Below are 15,119 nucleotides of genomic sequence, written 5' to 3'. Positions count from 1 at the left end.
TTATTAATAGGTACCTAATAATATTAAATCTGTAATATATATTTTTTTTATTTACATTGTACCACAAATGCAAAACATTACAGCAGTGGTTTTCAACCTGTGGTCCGCGACCCTCTAGTGGGTCGCGATGGTATTGCAGGTGGGCCGCCAATTACTATTAAAATTTATTTCATAACATAATACCATAATTTCATATATATAATTAAATAAGAAAAATTAATATTAAACTGTAACTATGCTTCCACTATTCGAGCTCGCTGATTGGTTTAAGAATAAACTGCCAATTATTTATCTTAGATATTTTAAGCCAAAGTTATTTTCTGTTCATTGCCAGTTCATTCAATAAAGACAGTTAACAATCTAGCTTCTGAGTACTAATTTATTAACTGAGCAATAGCGGGGTCACTTAATTTGTTTACAGTGGGCCGCGCAAACAATCTGACTTTGCTGCAGCCTGGAATTGAACTACTGGTTTCATCTGGTCAGAGGAGAACTGGCCCCCCATCTGAGCCTGATTTCTCCCAAGGTTTTTTTCTCCATTCTGTCACCGATGGAGTTTTGGTTCCTTGCCGCTGTCGCCTCTGGCTTGCTTAGTTGGGATCACTTCATTTACAGTGATATCATTGACTTGATTGCATATAAATGCACAGACACTATTTAAACTGAACAGAGATGACATCACTTAATTCAATGATGAACTGCCTTTAACTATCATTTTGCATTATTGACACACTGTTTTCCTAATGAATGTTATTCAGTTTCTGCAATGTATTTTGTTTAAAGCGCTATATAAATAAAGGTGACTTGACTTGACTTTGGGTTGTGTGGGCCGCGAGCTGAAAAAGGTTGGGAACCACTGCATTACAGAATTGTGAACGTTATGTATTAACAGAAAATATGAAGTAGACTTATGAGCAGGCTTATGTGGAACTTATACAGTATATCACTTCCACCTAGTTGTAAATCTATAGTTTCCTCTAAAAAATCATATATTTTTCAATTCAAAACATATTTGCAAATAAACAAATTAATGACAGTTTCCTTGTTATCACTGCATATGTAAGTAACCCATATATTTCTTCACATTCAAATTAAATTACATATTTTATTAATTCGAATTCAAATTAAATGTTGTTGATACATAGTTTATCAGCTATTGTCAATGAAGAAAAAAAGAAAAGAAAAGGGAAATAAAAGCACTCGCTGGTTTAAAAAGTTTACTGGTGTGAATGAGGTCAAACACGAAGACCAAGATCTCGCGAGATTTCGTACGTCTGATTCTCAGGCAGAGTTCGTGAGCGGAGTCAGTCAATGTGGGACGGAGTTTTGCTGGTTTGTTAGCGGAGTAGGAGGAAGGACGAGCCGTTGACTTGACACGGGGCTTGCGTGAAATCAGTTCGGAGAGCAAGGAAGCCAAGAATGGCGTCGGGTGAGACACTGTACATCGAAGCAGACGGCTCGGAGATGCCGGCGGAGATCGTCGAGCTGCACGAAATCGAAGTTGAGACCATCGAGACAACCGTGGTCGGCGGAGACGACGACGAGCACCAGCCGATGATCGCGCTGCAGCCGCTGGTCACAGACGACCCAAACCACGTCAACCATCAGGAGGTGATTCTGGTCCAAACTCGCGAGGAGGTCGTGGGCTGCGATGATTCAGACCTCCACGCAGACGACAGCTTCGAGGACCAGATCCTCATCCCCGTCCCTGTCCCCGTGGCAGAGGAGGAATATATCGAGCAGACTTTAGTGGCCGTGTCTGGCAAGAACCCGTCGGGAAGGATGAAGAAAGGGGGAGGCAGCGGGAAAAGAGTGGTCAAAAAGAGCTTCCTGAACTCCGCCGAGGCGAGCGGACGCAAATGGGAGCAGAAGCAAGTGCAGATCAAAACACTGGAGGGGGAGTTTTCCGTCACTATGTGGGCTTCGGGTAAGTTTTGACATCGCATCAAGTGCTTTGTTCTCGCGCAGGCCTCGCGTGGGCCGTCTTCCTCTCGAGCGCGTTATAAAACTGTCGGATAGTGCAGTGTCAGAAACGATTTTCGGACCCGAAAAGTCACTTAAAAGGGTGGCTCCGGTCTAAATGTTTTTGTTTTGATGGGAAGCCATGTTTTAAGTGTAGATGGGCGCCGCCATATTCCTCCAGACCAGTATGGCGGCGGCCCCGAAACATGGCGGTTGTGTGAGCGGCGAAAGATGGCGGCGCGAGCGGAGAGAGGCGCTGTGAGTCCGCGCGCTGCTGCAGGCCGCGATGGCGCAGCTCCGTTTGAAGAAGGGGAGGGACCTAGACACTCGAGCTGCTGCTCGACTCAAAACTGTCCGTCTCACGGCTCTCCAGTCCCTCAATAAACAAATGAAACCGCGTATTTAAATCCTCTAACGTTAACTGAGAAACTCTGAGAGACATCTAGCAGTTATCTGTGCCGTGCGTGGCACAATGTTTCTAGTTTAGTTAGACGTGATTGCCATTTTTACACAGTTATCAGACAAATGCGTTTTACGTAGGGATATTATTAATGCCTAACGTATTGCGCATTTTTGAATCAATACATATTCAAATGTTTATAGTGGATGGAGTTTTTTATGAAATACAGAAGTATCTATTGGTACCTTTTTGCAATCTTGAAATCTTGGCGTTTAATGTCACGGTATAATCTGAAAATGTCGTTCACTTTAAATATGGTATTATTTAATACATGATGTATTGTTTAAGACGTTGAAAAACAAAAAAAAAGAACATAATGTTTTAAATGCCGAAACATACAAATATTTTAGCTATGTTGTAAAACATAAGGAAATTGAAATATTAGTAAGTTATGTTTTTGTGGGTGTTGTGTATTATTTCTTAAATTTTCCGATTTCATTTTAAGTGAGTATGGCCTGTAACAACCAAAAATATTTGCCAGTACTTGAATATTAAAGTACATGAACATGTAGTGCAGGTTGAAACCTTGTTTGTATGTTTACGAGAATGTGCACCGTGAACAACTACAGACTGCGCATGCGCTTCAGAGGATTTTTTTTTTTTTTTTTTTTTTTGAGGAACGCTCACATTAATCCATAGAAGAAAAATAAAGAAAACAAATAAAAAACGTGCATTCTAGTTTGATGCCGAATACTTAACGGTGATTTAATTTGCACTACAATACTAGTTTATTTTTAATATATTCTCTGAGACAATTAATATAATTGATTTATTCGTAAAATTAATCACTTGTGTCTAGAGCGTTGCTTCAGACGTCAGTTCATTTACGCTTTGCTTGCTTTAATTGTGCTTATAACGTTTAGCTCTTTGTAAAATACAGGGTGTGTGATTTGATTAAGTACTTTGTTAAACGTTTAATCTTGTGTTTTGTATAGATGATAAGAAAGATGTCGATCATGAGACAGAGGTCGAGGAGCATGTGATTGGAGAAAACTCTCCTCCGGACTACTCCGAGTACATGACGGGCAAGAAACTGCCCCCTGGCGGCATACCTGGCATTGACCTGTCCGACCCCAAACAGCTGGCAGAGTTTGCCAGGTGGGGATTCAGCCAAAAGCTTCAAACTTTATAACAGCATTTATTGATTTCTTTGGCGTAGAGCTTTATAGTAGGCTGTAAGCTTGAGCTTTAATGCATATTTTAAACTCCACTGGTCCCAGAAAATAAAATTGATCTATTTATAGCCATTTAGCATTTTTATGTATTCAGTAGCAATACATTTGATTTGCTTCACTTATTTTATTCATTATTTAGCTTTTTGAATTAATCATGCATACAAATGTCTTCTCCTGAATGTTGTTCACAGAATGAAGCCCAGGAAAATAAAGGAGGACGACTCTCCAAGAACGATAGCATGCCCTCACAAAGTTAGTTTTTTTTCCTTATTTAGGATATTGTTCATCAACTTAAACATTTTAACCAATTAATCCAGTCACGTTCATTATTTTAATATTTTAGTTATGTGTTCTCACAGGGTTGCACAAAAATGTTTCGGGACAACTCGGCTATGAGAAAGCACTTGCACACCCATGGGCCACGGGTTCATGTCTGCGCTGAATGTGGGAAGGCATTTGTGGAAAGTTCCAAGCTAAAACGGCATCAGCTGGTTCATACTGGTGAAAAACCCTTCCAGGTATTTTTTTCTCCCTTTGTATTAATGTTTTAAAACGTTTAATGATGCTGTTCAGATTTTTGAAAAACTGAAATATGTTAAATATAAATAATAAATGTGCTTTTTAATCTTTTCCTCCCCAGTGTACATTTGAGGGATGTGGAAAGCGCTTTTCGTTGGACTTTAACTTGCGCACTCATGTGCGGATTCACACTGGAGACAGACCTTACGTTTGCCCGTTCGATGGCTGCAACAAGAAGTTCGCTCAGTCCACCAACCTGAAGTCTCACATTTTGACACACGCGAAAGCTAAAAACAATCAGTGAGATTGCTCACTGAAGAAAGATCCCTTAAAGACTCTGTCTGACCACAGCTTCCTGCTCCAAAACCCACTTTGTATGTCGTTTCTAGAACCATTCTTTTCTAAGAGAATCTCAGCGCACATTTTGATGGGAATTGAAATGTGAATGAGGACCTGACACCAAACTATTCCGTTCATCCTTCATGAGTTAAATAACTTCCCGAGTTATGAGAGTTTCTTCTTTTGAAGATGTGATTGTTTTTGTGGACCCTCATTCACAAACAAGATGCTCACTATCCCGAGCCCAAAGAAGCAAATTGCCCATCGGTGTGTCTGTTTCTACCAGTTTGCAAAGACTGCTTTTTAGATGTCTTCAAAGTGTGCATATTGTACACTTTTTAGAGCGTAGAGCTGTCATAATATGTATGTGTGTACGTGTGTGTGTGTCGTCCCTGAGACTTAAAACCTGTGAATGCTTTTCTTCAAGGAGAATGAGATGCCGTTCAGCTATTTTCAATGTAAATACAGCTTTTCTTTGTGAGGTATCCTGCGCAGGTATCTCATTTTGTATACCTGTCCTGTACAAATGTTTTGAAATCATGTAGATAATAGAGATGTTGATTAGATTGTGTTTAACCAATTAAAACCTTTTATCCAGCTTCAGGAAATACTGCTACATACGCATGCCTTCTTTTGTAACAGTCTGCTCAGTATGCGAAAAGACACTTTTCCTCCAAATTCTCTAATTTATTTAATGATGTGGATGGAATAAAGCTAAACTCCCCTGTGCGGTTCCCAAGAGCCTGGAGTTCATCATGCTATTCAGTCTTGCTGCTGATATTAAAAGCAAGAATTTGTGAAACCTTTTGATATGGTCTGATTAAAGGTAAAATTGTCACATAAAGAGTCATTTTCTGTAGTAGACAAAGGTAGCAAATAGCAGTGATCCTAAAAATCTTGAGTTTAATCCAATAAATAACATGTATTGCAATGTCATTGCAATTTCATATGCCATTTTAAAATCTATCCACTGAACTGCATTACTTGCCACCAATTTTGTTAAAAGCATCCTAACTTAGCATATGCACAACATTTAGTCATAAGTTATAAATTACACAATTCTTGCAGTTTTAAAATATGTACTGTTTTTTTTTTTAAGTCCTATTAGAGATTGTGCTTGCGGACACAACCTCATTTGTTCTTATATATCAAGACTTGCAGTGTTTTTAGAAACTAGTCATCTTTGCATAACCCTAAAATGTGTAATGTACATCCTATATCTGTCTTAAGTTTGCATTTAAAAAAAAAAACATTTTAATTATTCAAACTTTTCTCTCATGTATGTTTTGTAAGCAGAATGTTGTCATCTCCAATTACAGTTAAACAAATTACAATTCCTTCTCAAAAACGTATATTCTTTTGTATGTTTCCTGATTACATTAAAAATAATTAAATCCAAAACTGTGAGCACACAAATGCATTTATTAAAAAAAGTTTAATTTGTAATTTTCAAGCAAACAAATGAAATGCATCAGTCTTCAGAATATCCTATCTTTATTTAAAAAAAACAAGTTGGACCAGTTGCTCAAACAACATTCAGTGCACCAAACGTCTAGTAGAAAAACATTCTCAATTGTACCAAAGACCTAGTAGTTCCAGAACAACAAATCCATTCAATATTTAATTCCCTGAGGATCTTTTCACAACATCTGTGGAATCAACTCATTAAAAATGTCAAAAACTGGCCATTGGTTTATGCAGCTCTCAAGTATGTTCAGTAATTAGGCTGGTTTGATTAAATGCTACATTTTAACCTTGGAATAACCTAATGTTTATGACTAAAGGATCTATTTTAATTATTTAAAAAAGAAGCTGAAATTTATTACTAGCGAATATTGCACTTCTCTTGAGAAATCTATAAATGTTCTGTCACAATGATTTGCTTAAACCACAAGTTTGTTAAACATGTGGTCTATACCTGGAAACCTCTGATCCTTTACTCTGGGAAAAATCAACCTCATGTGAAAGAACTGAAGTGGTGTGACCTGTTGGACAGGGAGAAGCGATGTGGGAGGGTAAATCAACTAGTCAAAGGTTCAGTTTACAATGAAATTCTCTTGCCAGCTATGATTACACAAGGCATCGTCATTTAGATGCATCAACAAACATGAAAAACTAACACATTTCCTGTGCAAAGGGTGGATATTTCTTTTGCAATCTGACTAAAAAGGCAGCAGCTCAATCCATAAGTGCTTTTAGAAGAGCAGGATAATTTGGTGTTCCCCATCCCGTTACTGGATCCCATGAAGGGGAGGCACAGAAACCCTTCCCTTTAACTTTATCATCCCGACAACTCATGTGACATCCCTGTGTTACCTAAGAGGAGGAGAAAATGCTGTTTAAATCAATTTAACAGATACATGAACAGGTTAATTAAAGCTTCTAGTTACACAAGCTCAATTTCACACAAAGCTGCATTCTGAAATGTGAGCGCGCTGCATGGAGTTGCCGCAAGGGACACTACAGCGAGTATTTCCATATACTGCCTTTTATGATCATTTCATATGTTGAATTCTTTTAGGAAAGCATGCATTAGAATTTTAAACACGCTGACATTTTAAATATGGATTTCGTAGCCATAGTAGTTCTGAATACAGGGAAAAGGCTGAAAGGGAGGCGTTTAAATGTTTTTAAACACTTACATCATAAAGACCTTTGCCTTGCAGTTTGTAAAGGCGAGGGTTGATGAATCCTAGTGAGGGAAGACCCTTCAGAAAGCGCTGGTCATTTATGAGGGACAGGATTCCACCCACTACTGGAGTTGATGCCTTGGAAAAACATTCAGATTATTAAATATCAGACTTTAATGGGTAAGGTGTTGTAACTTAACCTGTACTTTAAATTGTTACTAAAAATGGTAAAATGTGCAATGTTTTTGCATTTTCTACCTTACAGATGCTTGGGGTCGGTAAGATTGTATTTTTAAAATAATGTCTTATGCTCGCTAAGATTAAAACACTGTTTAAACAGTTATATCATGAAATATTACCATTTAATAACTTCATCAGAAATTATTTCTTATTAATAATGTTTTGCTGCTTATTTTTCCAGAAACTGTGATATCGTTTTTTGTTCAATGAATAAAGTAATACACGTAATATAAGTGCACTTGGAAACAAAAACCCATGTCTTTGTATTATTTACTAACCGAAGTTCCAGAAACAGCTGCTACGGGCTTAAGGTTGGTAACAACCCAGTAGTTGTCAGAGAGCGCAGCTAAATCTGGATAGGCTCTTCCAGTGATGTTGAAATATGTCTGAGGAGGTAGAGGCTGAACACTCTTCAGATAAGCTTGAACAGCACCAACCTACAGAGAACAAAACACAACAGCCTGGTTTGGCAGAACGGAGCAGATAGATGAAGACACTGTCACTGAAAAACTGACTTACTGGCTGAATTTCAAGGCATTTGCTCCTCCCAAGAGCAAATTAATAAACTGATTCATTTCTCAACTCATTTTGCCAAATTATATATAAAAAAAAAATTCCAATATGACAACTGTATTTTAATTGCTGGTTTCAACCATAGACTGTATAAAAACATGGACGTAGTGTCCGTGTCATCACCATAGACAGTAAAAGAAGTGATGGCACTGTCAGCAAAGAGTGACGGCACTGTCAGCAGCGGCAAACCACCTGTCACTCAAGTGGCCACGCCCTTAATTATGCAGAAATTTAAGTCTTAATATAATTTAAACAGATGAGTTCTAAAAAAAAAATATATATATATATATATATATATATATCACCCCCCTACAGTTCTCATGAAGGGCAAAATGAGCTATATATACACTAAAATAATTTTTTTGCACCAGGCTGTAAACATGATTTTTCCAGCTGTAAAGTTGGGCATTTTAACATGGGTCTATGGGATTGACTCCCTTTTGTAGCCAGCCTCAAGCGGCCAGTCGATGAAGTACAGTTTTAGTCACTTCCTTGTTGGCTTCACGAGAGAGAGCAGGATGTTGCCCCTCGGTTTCAACATGCAACATTAGGTCATGGGGGGTGGGGGATCATCATGAGGTCATGTGACAAAGAGCAGTTCAAAAATAGTGCTGATTTCAGCTACTTAAATAGACTCTAGGGACATTCTGCACAGTTATTATTATTAAGCAGCAAGACAGTATTCAAAACACAGCAAAGTGAGTCATGGAGCTTTACCTGATAATCAGGCATCGCAAACACATTACTGAAGCCACCGCCACTGATGCTGTCTGTGACCTCATAGTTGAATTTTAAGGGGCTCTTGAAAGAAGTCCCACCAACCGTGGTCACATAGGGACTAGATAGGAAAGGGATTCATTCCACACATCAACTATTTTTCAGTATAAAAGGTATCATTACACAGATTATTTAGAGAGCTGGATCTACCTGGATGCAGGAAAACTTGGCCTAAATGTATTTTTCTTGGTCAGGTGTCTACAGCCTGCTCCACTGTCACCTGCATAAAAAAAAAAAATAAAAAAAAAACACAACACAGACCTATTGTATAAGTGTGGCTTTTTTTGAGACCTTAGACCAAAAGAAGAAAACAAAAACAGAAAACTAGTATATGTAACCAGCAGTTAATCAAATTTCAAAATAAAATGCACAAAATTAAAAAAAAATTATTTTCCTGCAACATGATTTTCTTTATCTTACCAGAAGCAAAAAGCAAGGAAATTCCTCTGAGGCCAGCTTTCATGAACTCGGTGTTGATGCGGTTCATATAGGCATCAGAAAGGCTGTCCTCATCATCTCCATAGCTGATAGTGTGGACCCAAGGAACTTCAGACATGTTGTTGAGCAGCAGCATCCACTGAAGGAACGGCTCCTGAGACTCATGACGACCTGGAACCAAGACCAAGGTAAAGATGGTGATCTTTACAATGCATGAAGTAAAATAATTATTCGGAAAAAGAACCAACTGATTATGTCCAGGAATCAGAGTTATTATAGTTTGAGAGATATATTGTTTTGACTTAATGTACTACAATGTACTTAATGTAATGAACTTAATTTACTAAAACCAAAATAAAACTGCATAAAACCTATAAAAGACAAATATGAAATAGGGCTGCATGATAAATCGAAATGGAATCAAGATCGCGATTCGACAGAAGCTACGGTTGTCATGCATATCTTTCAGTGAAGCATGGTTATGTGATAAGCAGTAAATCTCCATCCAAAAGCCAGAGGGCGCTCTCATGCTGAACATGCAAATACAGTACAAAGAAGAAACTCAGGAAATATCAGTAGCTGGATAAACAGAAGATTTAACTGCTTTTATTGATTCAACATGGCTAATAATCACACAATTATGACAATATATGGTTTATCTGAGTTATTTCTATTATAATTTTCATTAAAATAAAGTTTACAGGGAAGTCGTGGTTAGAGCGTTGGACTCCCAATCGAAGGGTTGTGAGTTCTAGTCTCGGGCCGGATGGAATTGTGGGTGGGGGGAGTGCATGAACAGCTCTCTCTCCACCTTCAATACCATGACTTAGGTGCCCTTGAGCAAGGCATCGAACCCCCAACTGCTCCCCGGGCGCCGCAGCATAAATGGCTACCCACTGCTCCAGGTGTGTGCTCACAGTGTGTGTGTGTGTGTGTGTGTTCACTGCTATGTGTGCACTGCATACTTCTGAGTATGGGTCACCATACTTGGCTGAATGTCACTTTCACTCACTTTCACATTATATTCATAATGTAATGCCTTTATCACTGCTTAGAATACTATGAAAAATCTCACGTGCCATATTCTAAAAAAATCACATCATCTCACAGAAGGATTTATTTCAAACACTCGACTGAAGTTATGAAGAGAGTAAAAGCTTAATGAAATGTGGTATTTTCACATGCTTTCAGATGAAGCAGTATTTACTACACAGAGCCGTAATTAACTGAGAAGCAATGCAAACAGCTGTCATTTTGCGAAATATTGTATAATCGCACAACAAAATTGCTGCATTTTTTGTTTTTGTTTTTGCATAACTTGTCAATGAACTACGGCTCTGTGTAGTAAATGCTGCATCTGAAAGCGAGTGATGATGATATACTGCGGATTACAGAACCGGCTTTACTAACAAAATGCGCACGATTAATCGCATTCAGTTAATCATGCAGTCCTAATATGAAGTATTAATAAATAAATAAAAATGACAACAAAACTATTCAAAATTAAATGAAAACCAACTCAAAATACCAATAAAAACTAACAGCATCTGTTACTAACATAATGCCTTCAAGGGCCACATACCTGGATTAGTGAAGACCCATGTAGAAATGTTTGCTCCACTGCTCATGATGTACTCCACATCCAGACTGGCCTCAGTGCCAGCTTCCCCACCACCCTGAGTGCCCACGACCCGATCTACTGCAGACATGTGTGTGAATCCTCCAGCAAACAGACGCATAAACTCAGCCAAGTCATCAGGGTGGTAGTACTCCTCCAAGAACTAGTTAGTGAAGATATTTACACTTCAGAATTCTGCTCATATCATTCAATTATTGGATTTAATCACTGAAATTTCCAGAGTAAATAGGAGAGTTGTACCTGTGCCACTGCCTGACTGTTATTAGTGGCAGTGCCCACATCTCCTGCTGTAAGGTTGTAGCGAGCCCTAATGACTGAGGGGGTGGCACCCAACTGATAACTTAAAGCTGACTGTCTTGCTCCTTGCCAGCCTTTACTGATATTCTTTCCTTTTGGTGGAAAACGGTGAATACCACCCACTAAAAAGATTTTAGAAATTTGAAAAAAAGACTTCATGTGAGAGTGATTACTTCATAGATTTTCCATTAGAAATGTTTTTAATTGATCCACATTTATGAGATCAAATTAATGTAATTACAATTACTGAAAAGCGAAATGCAGTATTGTTTAAAATTAAGTTCTTTAACCTATAAGATCAGATATTTTTTATTTTTAGGAAATGGTTTATAAATTTATATATATATATATATATAATAATCTAAAAATAAATAAAGGTTGCAATAAGGTTTGATACACTAAGAGTACAGCAAACTTCTTACATAAACTGCATAAAAATACCAGATGTCATATCTTCTAATAAATTTGTATTATTAGGAAGATATTTAGATAATTAAATTTTATAATAAAAAATCTGCAAGGTAAAACATACACTGCAATGTAACAACAATGACGAATGAGAGAGTTGATCATGTTGATAATTTAGAGGCATTAGACATCTTTACAGTAGGCATATAGGTTCAAAACAGATTAACTAATAGTGTCAGCTACTCACCAAAGTCTAGATGCCGATGTACATCTTTATGAACCGAGTATAGAGATGTTGACCTCAACACAGTGTGTGAATGTCTCTTGTAGCGGTGAAATTTAGCGCCAGGGAGTAATGCTTCAGCCACCCTGAGAAAGACAGACAGAAGATGAGAAACTGAGCTTTAATTTTTTTTTTGGGGTCTATTGATACTATAAAATGCACTCAAAATGTGTGCTTACTGCACGGTCATGACACATTGAAGGAAGTCCCTTGTTACAACTGTGTGACAGTTTTTGACCCCATGTCTCTGGAGCCAATTCTGTACTAAATTCTCAGTCAGCTTTGAAGGTTTCACAAGAGCCGCCACTTCATCCAAACTCAGGTACTTCCCTAAAAAATAATGAGAAAATTAGAACTTCATTTCTTTATTTGATAGTTTGGATTATAACAAATGAGAGGCTCAATACCATATTGATGTGAGTCAGGGTCTGACACTAGTTTCAGTAACTCTTTCAGCTGCTTAACTTTCTGCTGCTTCAATGCAAATGTAAGTTCCACTTCCTCCAAAGGTTTAACCCCTTCAACTAGAGTCCAGTCCTCAGGCACGCTAAAACATTGAGAATAACATTGCTCAAGGGCTGTTTCTAGTGTAAATAAAATATAGAAGTTACATCAGAAGTTTCCAATATACTTCATAATTTATAATTATTGCTAGACAGAAGCATGCGTGTGCTTACGAAGAATCTTGGTCATCCTCAAGCAGCTCCCCACTGACGAGCCAAATAAAGCTCAGGACAAAAACAGCAATCCTGTAAAAATAAAGTGTCACTTTAAGAACCCACTTTAATGCACAATGAATTATTTTATAGCCAACGCACAAGAACAGGAGGTTGCTGACTTTTGTCATTTTAATTCTAATAGTCAACTTGAGTAATGAACACGCTAGGAAGCAGTACACGAGGGAACACTTTTATGTGAACTGTTTGTCCTGACTATCTGAACTCATGAGGTGAGCTGCTGTCTGTGAGAAACAAAAAGTTTCTGCAAATGTGATTTATAAACTATGATCAGCGTAAGATAACTCTAACAACATAATACTCACCGCATTGTTTTCGCGCTCTTGTACCGATATCTGGAAAAACAATGCCAATGCCTGTTTTAAATGTACTGATCATATGATAGTCACGTGACCATCAGCTGATATTTAAATTAGTTTGAGGAAGTTAACGTCTAGGATTTGTCGGCAAATAAAAACTTGCAAGAAAAGCCGAGAAAGTCTTAGCCTGCGTCCCAATTAGCATACTATCCATCCTAGATGTGATATTTATTTTCAGTATTATTTAGGACAGATAGGGTGGATAGTATCTAGGTGTGTTTTCAGAACGAGAATTTGAAAAGTTGAAATCGAATGTTATCGACACAAAAATAACCACGGTAAACACAGTTTTCACCCAAATTCCACAATTACTATGTGTTATTTGCCTTAAAAGAATGATAAATATAATTAATAAATTGAAATGTAATTTAAATTAAATATATTTATTTTAAGTGTAACACCTACATTTGTGTGACACACACACACACACACACACACACACACACACACACACACACACACACACACACACACACACACACACACACACACACAAACACACACACACAGGCCTATGTGTACATCAATCAAGAATACCAATACCAGTCCTTGTGGGGAATTTTTTTTGTCCCCATTAGGAAGACAACTTATAAGTCGTACTATATTCATTAAAACAACAACAACAACAACAAAAATCTAAAAATGCAGAAGGTTTTTTTTTTTTTTTTTTTTTTTTGCGTGGGGAAGTTTGTACAGTATAAAAATCATTACATCTATGCAATGTCCCCATGAAACATTGAAACCCAATGTTCGTGTGTGTGTGTGCATGTGTGCATGCATGCTTCAGGTACTTCGTAGTGAGCTGGTGGAAGTTTATTTACAGTAGTTTCAAGGGAATGATGATCATTATACTCAGTTGTAGAAACAAAAGGCCATAATCTTCAGAATATATAATCATTAGTTATGTTTGAACTTTATGATAACACTTTTTATGTATGTCCATTTCATCTTATATATAGCCTACATTTACAAAATCTTTGCGAATGACAAAAGATCTGTAATAGGTGTCTAATGGCAGGGGCAACTGATCACAAGTTATTGAAAATGCCTGAGTGAAAACATACTGGTCAACATACTAATAAATAGGTGTCTAATGCAGGGCAACTGACACAAGTTATTGAAATGCCTGAGTGAAAATATACTGTAGTCAACATACTCAGTCATTGTTATGAGGGGTAAAAATACAATTTTGTCACCAGATAACCTTTCACTCCAAGATAGTGTGAGCTTAATACTGTTTCTGTTGGCTACTAGAATGTATAGTTACTGAACATAAGTATTAAAATGACAAGCATGGATGAGGTCAGGAGAGAAAAGCAGAAGAATTGAGCTTCCTGGCGAAAACTCCAGTTAAACATGTTACCTATATTATAGCAAAGTGTTGGTTAATCCAGGCACCAAATCAACACACAATCAGCTGCATGCTGACATGTTGAATTTATATAAATTAGGTGTTCAGGTAGTACCATTGGAAATGTGCTTTACCTCAACATTGTGATCCAAAGTTAAATCTCCATGGTACCATATTTTCAGCTGGACATTTTCAGCTTAAATTGAGCATATGTTAGCTGTAATGAAAAATGTAATGGATTGTAATGCTCCTTCTTTGATTCCCGCAAGTGACAAGTGAAAAGAAGCATATGTGTGACTGATTATGTATATGATAGTATTTATTTTTTGGTAGTTGACAAGGTGTAAATTAGCAGAAAAATGAACAGCATGAAGAAAGAATCAGATCTAAATCCCTGCCATTAATCTGCACGAATGCATTCACTAATGGCATGCACAGCAGAGGGAATATCATATAACGTAATGAATGCCTTCAGTGGCTTTATAGTCATACTTATGTAGGTTGTATTTTTGGCCACAACAGTGATTTGATATATAGATTGACTCTTAAAAAGAAAACTACAATGAGAAATATTAACCTGAGTAAGAAGTGTGACAGCTCTGTTGCCCCTTAGCATATAGTCTATAAGAAAGGCAGTATTTGTACTTAAAAGCATGGACTACTATTCCTGCAGTAAAACTGATTTTACTATTAGCGGTTTTGTATTGTAATTTAACTTTCATAAACTTTGCACGTGTATTAGTTAATTGTTGTCAACGGTAGATGGCAGTGCGCGCGCTTTAAACGGGGTCAATTACGCAAAAGATGTTACAGCATGAAAAGCAACATTTCCAAATCAAAATATTGACTTCCAATATGCCTATTTTAAATTATTATGCTTATTTTGAAGATAAATGTTCATAGCAAGAGAAGAGAAAATTCATAGCAAAGCA

General features: G+C 37.4%; 2 protein-coding genes across 2 annotated transcripts; one reads left to right on the top strand and one right to left on the bottom strand.

Annotated features, from left to right (window-relative positions):
* Positions 1-1,290: 1,290 nt before the first annotated feature.
* LOC113117472 (transcriptional repressor protein YY1-like) lies at positions 1,291-5,391 on the top strand. The gene is made up of 5 exons (XM_026286169.1): positions 1,291-1,927; positions 3,358-3,520; positions 3,789-3,849; positions 3,957-4,115; positions 4,238-5,391. Exons 1-5 carry the CDS (start codon positions 1,420-1,422, stop codon positions 4,418-4,420), a joined length of 1,074 nt encoding a protein of 357 aa, XP_026141954.1. The 5' UTR covers positions 1,291-1,419; the 3' UTR covers positions 4,421-5,391.
* Positions 5,392-5,930: 539 nt separating this feature from the next.
* LOC113117469 (tripeptidyl-peptidase 1-like) lies at positions 5,931-12,883 on the bottom strand. The gene is made up of 13 exons (XM_026286167.1): positions 12,783-12,883; positions 12,418-12,489; positions 12,148-12,287; positions 11,920-12,070; positions 11,705-11,826; positions 10,993-11,171; positions 10,696-10,894; positions 9,096-9,284; positions 8,826-8,895; positions 8,616-8,736; positions 7,604-7,762; positions 7,098-7,223; positions 5,931-6,771 (listed from the first exon to the last, which is right to left on the bottom strand). The coding sequence occupies exons 1-13, from the start codon at positions 12,785-12,787 to the stop codon at positions 6,634-6,636; spliced, it is 1,671 nt and encodes a 556-aa protein (XP_026141952.1). The 5' UTR covers positions 12,788-12,883; the 3' UTR covers positions 5,931-6,633.
* Positions 12,884-15,119: the final 2,236 nt, after the last annotated feature.

This window comes from Carassius auratus, chromosome 17 (genome assembly GCF_003368295.1).
Source record: "Carassius auratus strain Wakin chromosome 17, ASM336829v1, whole genome shotgun sequence".
NCBI lineage: Eukaryota > Metazoa > Chordata > Actinopteri > Cypriniformes > Cyprinidae > Carassius > Carassius auratus.
This window is presented reverse-complemented; position numbering and strand designations above follow the sequence as displayed.

Coding starts and splice junctions, on each gene's coding strand:
- LOC113117472 (XM_026286169.1), top strand. CDS start 1,420: ATGGCGTCGGGTGAGACACTGTACATCGAAGCAGACGGCTCGGAGATG. Junction 3,850..3,956: donor CGATAGCATGCCCTCACAAA/GTTAGTTTTTTT, acceptor GTGTTCTCACAG/GGTTGCACAAAAATGTTTCG. Junction 4,116..4,237: donor CTGGTGAAAAACCCTTCCAG/GTATTTTTTTCT, acceptor TTTCCTCCCCAG/TGTACATTTGAGGGATGTGG.
- LOC113117469 (XM_026286167.1), bottom strand. Junction 9,285..10,695: donor ATGGGTCTTCACTAATCCAG/GTATGTGGCCCT, acceptor TCTTGGTTCCAG/GTCGTCATGAGTCTCAGGAG. Junction 8,737..8,825: donor CCAAGTTTTCCTGCATCCAG/GTAGATCCAGCT, acceptor TTTCCTATCTAG/TCCCTATGTGACCACGGTTG.